General features: G+C 40.9%; 2 protein-coding genes across 4 annotated transcripts in view; one reads left to right on the top strand and one right to left on the bottom strand.

Annotated features, from left to right (window-relative positions):
- LOC144714343 (chromatin modification-related protein EAF1 A-like) overlaps positions 1–6,717 on the top strand; it is a 27,441-nt gene extending 20,724 nt beyond the window's left edge. Inside the window, exons 13-23 of one of the 2 annotated variants that reach the window (XM_078589067.1) lie at positions 1,839–1,893; positions 1,992–2,182; positions 3,061–3,114; positions 3,201–3,281; positions 3,367–3,504; positions 3,596–3,712; positions 3,808–3,914; positions 3,998–4,219; positions 4,410–4,782; positions 5,081–6,334; positions 6,441–6,717. In XM_078589067.1, coding sequence (XP_078445193.1) covers positions 1,839–1,893; positions 1,992–2,182; positions 3,061–3,114; positions 3,201–3,281; positions 3,367–3,504; positions 3,596–3,712; positions 3,808–3,914; positions 3,998–4,219; positions 4,410–4,782; positions 5,081–6,256 — 2,514 coding nt within the window. In that variant the 3' untranslated portion in view covers positions 6,257–6,334; positions 6,441–6,717. Of the gene's footprint in view, positions 1–1,835; positions 1,894–1,991; positions 2,183–3,060; positions 3,115–3,200; positions 3,282–3,366; positions 3,505–3,595; positions 3,713–3,807; positions 3,915–3,997; positions 4,220–4,409; positions 4,783–5,080; positions 6,335–6,440 lie in introns of both variants that reach the window. The other variant, XM_078589066.1, reaches the window with a different exon arrangement.
- Positions 6,580–13,071, bottom strand: LOC144714344 (S-adenosyl-L-methionine-dependent methyltransferases superfamily protein). 2 transcript variants are annotated; one of them, XM_078589068.1, is made up of 9 exons: positions 12,672–13,068; positions 10,492–10,605; positions 10,337–10,405; positions 9,228–9,247; positions 9,103–9,155; positions 7,813–7,843; positions 7,658–7,733; positions 6,852–6,985; positions 6,580–6,772 (listed from the first exon to the last, which is right to left on the bottom strand). In XM_078589068.1, exons 1-9 carry the CDS (start codon positions 12,850–12,852, stop codon positions 6,752–6,754), a joined length of 699 nt encoding a protein of 232 aa, XP_078445194.1. In that variant the 5' UTR covers positions 12,853–13,068; the 3' UTR covers positions 6,580–6,751. The 2 variants fall into 2 exon arrangements, with proteins under 2 accessions (XP_078445194.1, XP_078445195.1); XM_078589069.1 differs by lacking the exon at positions 9,228–9,247 and having other exon boundaries at positions 9,103–9,169; positions 12,672–13,071.

Below are 13,071 nucleotides of genomic sequence, written 5' to 3'. Positions count from 1 at the left end.
GATCTATCTGTGACTGACAAGCGATCAACATTGGGTTATTGTGAATTTTTGTGTGGCAAACTTGTCAGCTGGAAGAGTAAGAAACAACTGGTGACTCCTAGATTTAATGCTAAAGTTGAGTTCCAAACATTGGCTCAAGGCATTTGTCATGGCGTTTGGAAACGGAATATCCTTGTGCACTAAAGGTACAACCCCGGGGGCCCATTTGACAAGAAGTCTGCCATCAGTATTGTGCATAACCTAGGGCAGCATAAGTGTATAAGGTATGAGGAGATTGATCGTCACTTCATCAAAGAAACGATTGAGATTGGCATTTGTTGAATCAGCTGGGCAAGGCCTATCTTCATCAGCCTTCCACAAGCTAATTGTCATTGAAAATTTCCACAACCTAGCTTGATGGGGGATGTTAAACCCTGCCACTTTTTTATTTCCTTCTCCCTATATCTCTCCATTGTAACTGTATTTGGCTGTATGTGATTCGGCCATCCCAGACTCTTCTCCACTCGCTGACATTTTAGCCAGTGAACACTTAATAGTCGACAACTTATTCCTTCTCAAACCATATAATGCCTCCTCCAGAAAGGAATCTCCCGCTAGGTTTTACACTCCCAAACACTTCAATAATACTTCAATAAATTGTATCCGCATTTCAAAGTTCCAGCAAACTAGGGCTGGGAACAGAACAACGAGAGAGGGAGATGGAGGGGATGGAGCACATCAGTAAAAGGAGTCGCTGGTAGGGCTTGGAAGAAAGACTGCCTGCGAAGGGGCCAGAGTGGAGAGGAGGGAAAGTGCAGTAGAGAGGAGGGGAGAGAAGATAATTTGAAATGTCAAATAACTCTTTGCTGCCCTCCAACAAGCGGTGCTATTACTATTTAAAGAGGAAGGCTAACCTAGAAGGAAATTAATAAAATGGCCCAAGATACAATGAGGATCGTATCATACCCTTGTTGCACTTTGATAAGGTGTTGCAATGCAGATCATGCTCCTCCTGTTCCAAATGTTTGATGTAACTGCAGACAAAAGTTGCCCTCATACAGTTGCAATCAAACGTTTTGCCATCCATACTGTTTACAATGAGGCTCTGTGGGATGAGATTTGAAATGATGCTTATGGATTGTACATCATCTGCTATGAACTCAGTCCTCTTCCCCCATACTTGACTTGTTTTTTCCGAGTGAAGAGTGGTTTTCAGCAGAAGCTGTTCAAGTATGTCATGATATTGTTCCATTTATTCTCGTCTCTGGATCCTCCGCTTGAATGACTCAACTTCTTCCTTAGTCTTGGTGAAATTAGCCCTCTGACTGTGCTCTGATGCCAACAATGGTGGGTTCCTCACCGGGAAGTAGTTGCTCCTCGTAAGAAATGATGAAACCTCCTCTCTATCCACACCTGACGACGGTCCATCTGACCAACATGATAAATAATTCATGCATTTTACCAAATTCGTGGTTCTGCATTTCAGAAGTACTTGTTCAAGAATCCTAACTGACTATTGGCCTGGGTGCTATTTGGGGACTCGTGATTTGGATGCTCACATTTTCATTTTATATGTTGTATCCTCACGTGATTTGGTTCTGCATTTTGACGTTGTTTTCTCTTATATGTTGCTGGCGGAGGCTTATCATGATCAATGTCATGTTTTTCATACGATAATCACCTAATCGACTTACATAAAAAACTTTTCGAAAAGAATCTAAAAATTCTTAGCCGTTTTATTTTTTTCCTTGTTTCTGAATTGAAATTTATACGGGCTTGAGCTCTGCTTGTCAATCGGATATGTGTATTGTTGTTGTTTATTGACTCTTTCACTCTTTGATCTTTCTTTGCCATAGAAGGATAATCTTAAGAAGAGAGGGGATGGTCATCATTTTGAATCATTTGGAAGTCCCGGTACCATGTCTTCCTTATTTCCAATAATATCTAAACTTATTTTACTAAGCGCAGGACATTCATTGTCTAATTGATTTGATTTTCAAATTTCTCTGTAGGTGTAATTGGACAGCATGCTGCGAAAAAGCCAAAGCTTCTGAAGCAATTGTCAGATGCTTCGCCTGATATGATTCACCCTAGCTCACATGCTTCTCCAGCGGCTTCTCAGTTCAGTAGTATGCCAACAACTAATAAGCTTATTAAATTAATTACCAGTCGGGACCGCAGCAAGAAAGGCAAAGGACTTAAGGTATCATCGTGTAACTTTTGGCCTTTTCAGAATTTTTAATGTTTTTCTTGATATGCCCATTCCATTATGCTTTTTTGGATTATTTTATTCACTTTTTTTGTCGGGTAAGGAAAAAGGCGGATCAGTGTGTTTCTGACTTTGGTTTTTGCATTTGCAATATTTCCTGCACACATGTACTTCTCTTATGACATCCGCTTTTTGTCGAAGCTAATCGATTGGTTGTGGGAATAAAAAATAATTGTGAGAAATGTCTGGGTCTTCAAATGCGCGGTGCATCAGTAAAAATAGAAAATTAAACCATCGTACGATGACTGAAGGCCATAGGGTAAAAATTTCTGAGTCAACGTCGCGCTCAATTTCATTAAGATTTTTTAGCTCCATATCTGTGAAATCTTCTTCGGGAGAGTAGAAAACTTGCGTTTTATATCACAACTAGTTATACCAGGGCTCAGATCATTCTGCTTTTTTTTACACGCTGAAGCAACGGGTAAAAAAATGTGGACGATCATGCCACACACAATAATCACGACGGTCGATTGATTTAAAGAATGAATGACATCGATTTCCAAATTGGAGATTACATGATAAAATAGCATAATATTGGGGCACTTAGACTTAGCTGTTTCTGCACATGGGTGTGCACTATATCTTAGTTGAAGAATTTTAGTTGAGTGCAGACATTGAAATAAATGATCTTAGATCTTTCGTGGGAAGGTTTCTGTGGGTTTCGCTGTGTTATCTCTGAGCTCCTAGACTGACTTCTGGATATTTTGGATGATGCATTTGTTTCTCTGCCTATTACATGTATTTGGCACTCTGTGGTTGTCTTCCTGCGTTCCGGTTATTCTCTGTACTTACCCGGGCCTACTAACTTATAGATGATTGGCGGCCTAGTGGGTACTGGAGGTTCTTGGACTCAATTTGAAGACCAGGTTAGTTTTATCTCCAGCCTTCTTTCTAGCATTTACTTTATCATATTTCAAAAGATTCTTAGAGCATGCATCAATATTTTTCTCAGGCACTCGTCGTACTTGTTCATGATATGGGAACGAACTGGGAGCTGGTTAGCGACACCATCAACAGTACTCTTCAGTTTAAGGTGAGCAAGATAAAAAACTTAAATGTATGGTTTTAACTTTATCTTCTTCCACTCATCGATCAGCCATTAAAATTTTATTTTATAGTGTATCTTTCGAAAACCAATTGAATGCAAAGAACGTCATAAAGTTCTCATGGAAAGAAGTGCTGGTGATGGGGCGGACAGCGCCGAAGATTCAGGCTCTTCTCAATCATATCCGTCCACTTTACCTGGGATTCCAAAGGCATGGCTTTACCTGTTCTATTCCCATAGTTTTGTACAAACCCTAGTTTTTTGACAACTACTCACCACCATGGACATGTCTCATTTGGCAGGGAAGCGCGAGACAATTGTTTCAACGCCTTCAGGGGCCAATGGAGGAGGACACTTTAAAATCTCATTTTGAGAAGATAATATCAGTCGGCAGGCAGCTTCATTTCCGTAGGAACCAGGTGTGTTCATATTTTTTTTCCAAAATTTCTTCTTTCGTCTCGAGCACTCCTCAGTTTCCAACTGTTCATTACATTGATATTTCATGTTTTCGTAGGCAAAGAGTGACAGCAAAGAAATGAAATTAATCACTCAAGTACACAGCTCCCATATTCATGCGCTCACTCAAGCGTGTCCAAGTAGCTTAACTGGGGCCCCTCTAACGTCAGTCTCATTTCTTACTCAAGCTTACCCCTCTAGAATTACAGATCTTATTCTAATTTTATCTACTTTACTGTTTGATGAAGCCCATTGGACCTGGCTGAGGTCACCCAGAGCTCTGAGACGCCCGTCCATGGAGGGTACCAAAGCGTTCACCCTTCAGTTCCTCCAATGCCCACTCATCCTAGCGCCCTTGCCTCACCTGCCATGGGCCCTTCTGGAGGAAACTCTATCTTACCAGCTTCTGTGGGTCTCGGCATGAGCGGCAGCTTATCTACTCCTTTGGCACAGCCAATTGGCACCCCCAGGTACCTATTGTCTAGGTTTGTTCTATCGAGAATCTACACATAACTGAGCAATTTTCACTACTAATCAGTGGTGGAGATTAACATCCTGCCAAAATGTTAAGAATATAAGTAGTGCCCTTAGTATGAACAATAACTTTTAGTACTGTTGTAAAATTTCAAATTCTAATAATGAGAATTATGGCATTCCCAGGGACCCAAGATACAGCAGCCCAAGGCCATCATTCCCGGTCGACGAGCAACAGAGAATGCAACAATACAGCCAGATGATGGCCAGTCGTGCCATGGCGCAGCAGCCAGGGATGTCAAGTCCTGGATCATTGGCCATTGGAATCGATCGTGGTGTTCGCATGATCTCTGGTGGAAATTCTGCAGGGATGTTGTGTGGGATGAACAATGGGGTCCAGGTTCCTGCAAGGCCAGGCCTCGCCGGAATTGGGTCTCCAGGTATGGTCAATGTGGTTACTTCTGGGGCTATGCTTCCGGTCAACTCACATCCAAATGCTGTTCCTGGGCAAGGAAACTCTTTATCCAGACCGCGTGATCATCTCCAGCAGGTGCAGCGGGTAAGTTGTGCAATCTTTTTGATGAATCCTTTATCTGTCTATCCCTCCATTATCTGTCCATCCTGTCCATTTGTCTGTCCCTCTGCTCAGTCTATCTGTCCTCTCTGTCCCATCGTTGATCTGCCCATCCGTCTGTCTCTGTCACTACATCGCTCTGTCAGTCATTCTGTCTGTCATCCCTCTGTCCATCTGCCCTTTGATCTATCTGTGGATCTATAAATGTATCCGGTCATCCATCAATATAGCTGTCAATATGTTTATGATGGCTTAACTTACAGTCCTTCAATTCCGTCTGTAGCCTCAAAACGCAGAAGACCACAAGCAGATAATGATGCAGGACGTACAGCTTCCGTCCCCTCAGCCAGTTGGTTCCATGGGCAGCATTACAGTGCCTTTCTCCAATAGCCAAGGCAGTGCCACTGCCGGACCAGGCACTTCCATTCCTTCCTTCTCCTCGCCGCAGCCCCCACACCTCTTTGGGGGGAACACACACCACCTTCCCCATCAGATGCCCGGCCAACACCCAACGTATGCCATGAGGTATGCCAAAGAGAGACAACAGCCACTACAGCAGAGGATCATCCACCAGCCCCCTCACTTCCCAACCACCAACTCTGGCAGCAACCATCCTCATCAGATGCAGCAGATGCAACCGCAGTCGCATCAGCCCACACCAGGATCTCCAGCTCAGCACGCGCGGCCCCAAAACACCGCGAGGACTTCTACTGCAACAATGCCTGCCACGGGCAGCGGCGGCATGCCGAATCAGAGGCAGCGCCCGCATCCCCAGCATCACCCGCAGACGATACCGCAGAGGCATCACCTTCAGCAACAGCAGCAGCGCCTGCAGAACGAAAGAGTCTTCTCGGGTGGCGCAGCTTCGGGCCAACAGAAGATGTATACGCGACCGCCGCCGCCCTTGCGGCTGCCAGGCTCTTCGGCAGCGTCTCACCAAGAAGGTTCTGCCCAGCCTTCGCCTCTCCATCACCCCAGTCAGCAGCAGCAGCAGCAGCAGAGACAACAACCGGGTCAGCAGGCGATGCACAGGATGGTGTTGCAACAGAACAACAGCCTCATGGGTCCGCCAGAATCATCAGTGCCAGGCGAACAGGCCCATGTCAACCCCATCACGGGGATGGGAATAGACGTATCAGGGGCTGCCAACTCAGCCTCTGCTTCTCCTGCTTCTGGGTCTGGGGGCCACTGGAGAACAGATCCTGCCTACGAGACTCCCACACTGTCCGCCTCCCAAAAACCGGCATCGTCAGTTGGAGTCGAAACGGGCGGTCAAATGTTGACCAAGAGACAGTTTTCTAGTCTTCCCGGCAATGTAAATGCCGGCGGACCCCAATGGCAGCAGCAAAAGCAGTCTCTGCAGCAGCAGTCCGCCCCGGATCAGCCGCCAACTCAGGTCCAGCAGCTCCGGCCACCGTTGCAGAGTGGTTCATTCGGGCTGCCCTCTAAACCCAGTTAACTCGCAGTTCTGCGAACTGGGGTTTTGATCATTCGCCATCCCATTCATGGTAGATGGGACCCCTTGATCCATCCATAGGTACGTTCCTCATTGCATCAAAGTTTTACTAACTAATTTGATTTTAGTTTCTTGTTTTTATATTCAGTTTAGGTTTCTGAGGCAGTCGTTTGCCCATATTTTGCAGATCTTGTAACATTCCGGATGAGGGGGATTCGCGCCTCACCTAAGTCTCTCTCTCTCTCTAAGGACTTGGCCTCGCCTGTACATCATCCTGAGGTTAGTCAAACCCATTGTAGTTGATCTGCAGAATAGAGCCTCCAGAATGAAGAAATGAAAAATCTACTATGTATGTCATGGGCTGTTAGAACTGCAGATCCCATTTTTCTGTAAATAGAAGTTGACTCTATCTGGTCATGATTTCTTTTACAGATGACTTAGAACAAAAGCAAGTAGGTCACCAACTCCACTCTGTCTCTCCTCTCTCTTTCTTCTCCTTCACTCTGCAGTAGGATTGCCCTGCAAAGAATGAGTTAATCATGCATGAGTCTCGGCAAACATTAAATACTGTTGAAGAACATGAAGAACTGATGTTAACCTTGAGACAGACATATATGTAGTGAATATCTGGGTTAGATCCAAGAGCTGTAGTGGCCAAGCTGCCATCTTCCAACATGGGGATTGGCTCAGTCAAATTCCACGGATCCTCTGGTGGGATTCTATCTGGTTTGCCTGCAGAACAATAATTTGCAATTTTAATAGAGTACTTTTGCAAGAACTTCATTTTTTTTTTGAAAGAATAGAGGGAAGATCACCCGAAATCAGTGATCAACCCACAATAAATAATACTTTTGCAAGAACTAATCCATCACAAAATCAGTCTATGTACTGTTTTCAGCAACCTTGGTCTTTTCTTTATTGCCTTTATTTATGTGGGAAACAACCTTAGGATTATTTTAATTTACTTTGGACTCCTTTTCTCTATATAAGGGCAGGGAACTCTCTAGTTTAATTGAGATTGGTTTTATTCCTTTTTAAAAGTAAATAAAAATAATTGAGATTGGTTTTATCCTCATCTCCTGACTCCGAATTGCCTGTTCTCCGAAGTAAAACAGTCAATGAAGATAAAACCAAACCGAATTGCCTGTTCTACCCTTTGAATAGGGATAGGGGCCCTAAGAAAGGGAAAGTACAGCAGTGGCCCTTCTTCTAACAAGAACCGAAGAGAAGGAATTTTCGCACAGCACATGAAAAGAATTCTCAAAGGAAAAGAATTCATATTCTTCCTGCTAACATGTGTAAGACGTTGCCATTGGGTAGGATGATTCATCTCAGAAGCCAATCATGTAAAATAAGGACTGAAAAAGTGAGCGTTGAATAAAAGTGGGTCTTTGGGGTTTTTACCAATCACATGGAGATGTATAGTCCATCCTATCTCTTTAAGCAGGTACAGTCGATACTTCGGATCCCCATAAGTTACCTGCAATTTAAACAAAATTATTCTTATTCTTTCTTCTTGATAATTGATCAAGCCCCAACTTTTAAAATAGTTTGCTTACCAAGATATAAGCTCCGCTGTCCATGAGAATCCTGAGTTTTACCCAGAAAACGATTACATATGAGAGAACTAGTCCGCAGTAACTTTTTTTTCAAAAATTCCGATTTCTAGTAGACACTGTTGATGGCAAAAAAAAATCTACACAGCTGTAAAGCTTTTTTTTATTTTAATCAGTTTATCTTTTTTTAACCCAGACTGCAACATGATATCTTGGATGCTAGGTGTCATGCCCCTGCGCCGTCTGATCAAAGAAAAACTTCCCTTTAATTTTTTTAATTTTTTTTTGAAGAAACTTTTAATTTTTTTAATACTTTAGGAGAATGACCACGGAAGCATGCTTCCTCATTCTATAAGGCGGATGATTAAAGATACCGCAAAAAAGCCTTCTGGCTGGGTTTGATGCCAATGACAATGACGAGTGGACGATTACCATAACAGTGAATCATCTGGTCTTCTGTTTACCAAGAGCTGCCATCGACATTGTCATCATCATTCATCATGGTCCTCATCATTATCATGTATCCATATTCAGGATGGGGATGAGTCATCATCCATTCTCTTAGTAGGGTTCTGCATAGACATAATTAATGATAATTGGACATTGTCGATGGCCGCGATGAATCATTCTCGTCATCATAATCCGGTTTCGAAGTGCTGTAATCATCACCCGCTGATATGCTGATGTCATCATCATCATCATCATTATCGCTGTCTGTTCAAGCCAAACATTGATGACAATAAGGAAGCCGGAATTTGTGGACTGTGATGATGAATTCATCATCATATGCCAACCCTACTGCCGGTAAGATGCTATAGCAATAATTAATGCCGAGCAAAACATTCAACACTCTTGTCATTTCATAACAAATACCAATCATTATTGGTAATTTCTTTTTTTCATTCTTACACCAGATAAAATTCGTTGGTGTTTAAAAAAAAAACACTAATAATTGGTGTTTCTGGAATCATTTATTACTCTCGAGTTGAAATCTTCTCATATCATGACAAACACTAATCATTGTTCAAAATTCTTCTTTCTTTATTCCTCACACAAGATTAAACTAGTCGGAGTTTCTGGAATCATTCATCAATCTTTAGTGGAAAACTTATCATTTCATAACAAACACAACCAATACTGGAAACTTATATGTTTTTCATTCTTACACAAGATAAATCTCGTTGTTTCTGAAGTCTTTTACTACTCTTTAGTTGAAAGCTTCTAATTTAATGAGAAACACCAATCATTATTTGAAAACACTAGATAAAACTCGAAATTAATCAAAATTTGTACCTGTCAATCTCCTTGAGCATCTTTGAAGAGTTCTGTTGAGCATCCCCTCCACACTGCATGGTAGCCACTGAAGGCATTTGATAATCCTTCTCATTTCAAATTCAAACATGAGGGCACAAACTTACCATCAAAGAGTCCAGAGTCCCTGTGAAAAATTCTTGTAACGTAACTTATATATGTTTATCCAATGCTTAAAAGATGAAAAAGATAAACTGGCTGAGCCCTTGATGAAATTAAATTCAAGAACATATGATAGATGGAAAATTATTCCAACTAGCTACTTGTCAGGTAATGAAATTCACAGAATTGTAATTCATCAATTTTTGGGAAGTCCTGCAATTATTTATTTTTCTGAATTATAATTTCTGTAACATTTTATATTGAAAGGTCGTTTCTCTGATGTCTGTAGGCCATAGGTACTCGTCACAAAGGTGAATAATTGAAAACAAAATTGGAAATTTATTATCTGGGAGATCTATATACTATGCTAACCAATAAAGAAATATTAATTAGCAGATGTCTCTCTTTGAATTTATTGCCTCATTTGGTTTTCTCAAAAAAAAACTGCCACATTTGGAGATTAAATTTAAAAACCAATAGATAGATGAAAGAAACGGACATTATTTACGAGAAAGATACCTCTACCTGGCTCCCTCTGAACTTGCCAAGTAAATAGAAATTACGGAAGTCTAATTAATAAAATACTACAAAGTAATAGTAATTATTTCTTTATGAATTATAACTCATTAGATAATTATAACGTTCGCAGATGTCTGCGAAGGCAGAAGTACTTATCTGAATGATGATAATGTAAAATCATTAAGACGTTTTTTCCATTTGAATCATTTGAATCATAAAATAACGAAGAATGCACAAGTTTTATCAATTAAAATCCATGAAAAAAGCAGAAGAGTGAAAAATCTTAATCAAGAAATATCAGTCTTTCAAAAAGAAAAGAGAAATATCACAATGTATTGGTTTTTTTTTGAAAAGCGTATATCCTGGTAATTATTTGTTTATTGAATTTCCCAAACATAACCATTTCAAGTCACAAACCGTTTTTTTTTCTGACCTCTGTTCTGAAACGTCCTTATCAGATAGGTGAATCAATTCAAAATTAATGTAAAAGTATACGAGATATTTTTTTAAAATCAAAATCCAAGAAAGCAACAGAATCGAAAATCCAGAATAACAAAATTCAAGATGACTCTGAGTTCGTGATTGAATGAAACACCTTTATCGATGACGGCGCCGAAAGAGCCAGGATCAAACGCCGACATGTCTCTAACATCCATTTGAAGGTCTGCCAGGAGGTCAAGGGACAAAATAGAAGAAATTGAATAAACAAAGAGCCGACAATATATAGAAATTAAAAAAATAGAAGGATACACTTCATTTCTGGGCAATCGGAATACTTCTCCTTCATTGCTTCAATGACCACCGACGATATATCTACATTAACAATATCTTTGTAACCATCAGCCGCCATTTCCTCTCCAAGAGCTGTCAACATTCAGAGAGAAGACACAAAGAGCATGTGCACACAAATCAGTTTCATATACCCATCATCATCAACAAAAACAACATCATCAATGGCATGATCCTCATCATCTTACAAAAAAATCAACTCCATCAAAAACATCATTCTTGTAATCAGCAACATCATCAACATCATTAATATCATCACCATTAACATCCTCGTCACCAACAACACCATCATTATCATCATCAAGAACATCAGCGTCATCATTAGCATTATCACTCTTCCTCTCTATACTGTCTTTTCTGCAGAATTCTCAGAATTATTATCGTGCATTAAGAAGGGAACTGAAATTTGGGACTACATTATCCATGTCTCCCCTAGCAAAGAGGACACTTAAATGCAAAACAATGAGCTTGATAAATCCATCATTATCATCATCGTCAGACACATCGGCAAAAACATCATCAATCTCATCAACATCATCAATGACATCATCATAATAATCATCAACAACATCATCATTATCATTCTTCTTCACAAATACCGTCCTTTCAGCAGAATTCTCAGGATCATACTTCATGCAAATCATGCTGTTAACAAGCTTCATATACATATCATCATTATCATTATCATCATCATCAACAACAATAAGTGCATCATCATGATCAGCCACATCAGACAACATCATCCTCATCATCAACAACAAAAATATGAACATCATCTTCATCATCAACAACAATATGAACATCATCTTCATCATCAACAACAACAATATGAACATCATCTTCATCATCAACAACAACAATATGAACATCATCTTCATCATCAACAACAACAATATGAACATCATCTTCATCATCAACAACAACAATATGAACATCATCTTCATCATCAACAACAACAATATGAACATCATCTTCATCATCAACAACAACAATATGAACATCATCTTCATCATCAACAACAACAATATGAACATCATCATCATCTCCCCCCCCCGTCAGATAACATCATATTATCATCAACAACAACATCATCATCATCATCAAAATCACCATCAAAATCAACAACAACAGTATGGACATGGTCATCGTCATCCGGCCCATCAGATAACATCATCATTCTCATCAACATCATCCTCGTCATCAAGAACAACAATAATATGACCATCATCATCATCGTCATCATCAGTCCCATCAGACAAGATCATCAGCTGCCTCAATAACATCATCCTCATCATCAAGAAAAACAACAGAATGAACATCAACATCATCATCGGCCCCAACAGACAAGATCATCAGCCTCATCAACAGCATCATCCTCGTCATCAAGAAAATAACAAAATGAACATCATCATCATCTTCATCCGCCCCATCAGATAAGATCATCAGTCTCATCAACAACATCATCCTCTTCATCAAGAACAACAACAGTGTGACCATCATCATCATCATCATCTGCCCCATCAGACAAGATCATCAGCTGCCTCGATAACATCATCCTCATCATCAAGAACAACAACAACATGACCATCATCACCATCATAATCCGCCCCAACAGACAAGATCATCTGCCTCATCAACAACATCATCCTCGCCATCAAGAACAACAACAATATGAACATCAACATCACCATCAGCCCAAACAGACAAGATCATCAGCCTACTCAATAACATGATCCGCATCATCAAAAACAACAACAATATGGACATCAACATCATCATCAGCCCCAACAGACAAGATCATCCGCCCCATTACCAACATCATCCTCATCATCAAGAACAACAACAATATGAACATCATCATCATCATCAACCCCAACAGACAAGATCATCAGCCCCATTAACAACATCATCCTCATCATCAAGAACAACAACAATATGAACATCATCATCATCATCATCCGCCCGATCAGACAAGATCATCAGCATCCTCAATAAAATCATCCTCAAAATCAAGAACAACAACAATACGAACATCCTCATCTGCCCCGTCAGACATCATCGTCATTCTCATCAACAACATCATCCTCATCATCAAGAACAACGACAACAACATAATCATCATCACGGATACTTGTGCTCACCAGAATTGCCGCATCCGACGAGGAGAAGGCGGCGATCACGCCGAATGTAGAGATCAAAGAGGGGGCCCAATGCCGGGTACTTCTGGTACCAATCAAAGGGCTTCGGATCTTCTTTGTAGCGATTGTCCCAGTACGAAGCTTCTCCGTAGGCATGGCCAGAAGACCCACCACCCATCGCCATCTGCAAACCTCTTCCCCTCTTCCAATCCGGCCTCTCTTCTATATATACTTCTCCTCTCTCTCAGAGATTGAAGGTTTTGGAGATTACCCAGAAGAAACCCTATTCCAATAGCCTGAAATATCGACCTGGGCAAGATCGAGGGAGCAAGATCACTTCTTTTCAGCTCCGGAAGGAGAATTCTTTCTTGGGTTTGATGAAGATGATGGAAATCCTCACTCC

The sequence above is a fragment of the Wolffia australiana genome, chromosome 17 (assembly GCF_029677425.1).
Source record: "Wolffia australiana isolate 7733 chromosome 17, ASM2967742v1".
Classification (NCBI taxonomy): Eukaryota; Viridiplantae; Streptophyta; class Magnoliopsida; order Alismatales; family Araceae; genus Wolffia; species Wolffia australiana.
This window is presented reverse-complemented; position numbering and strand designations above follow the sequence as displayed.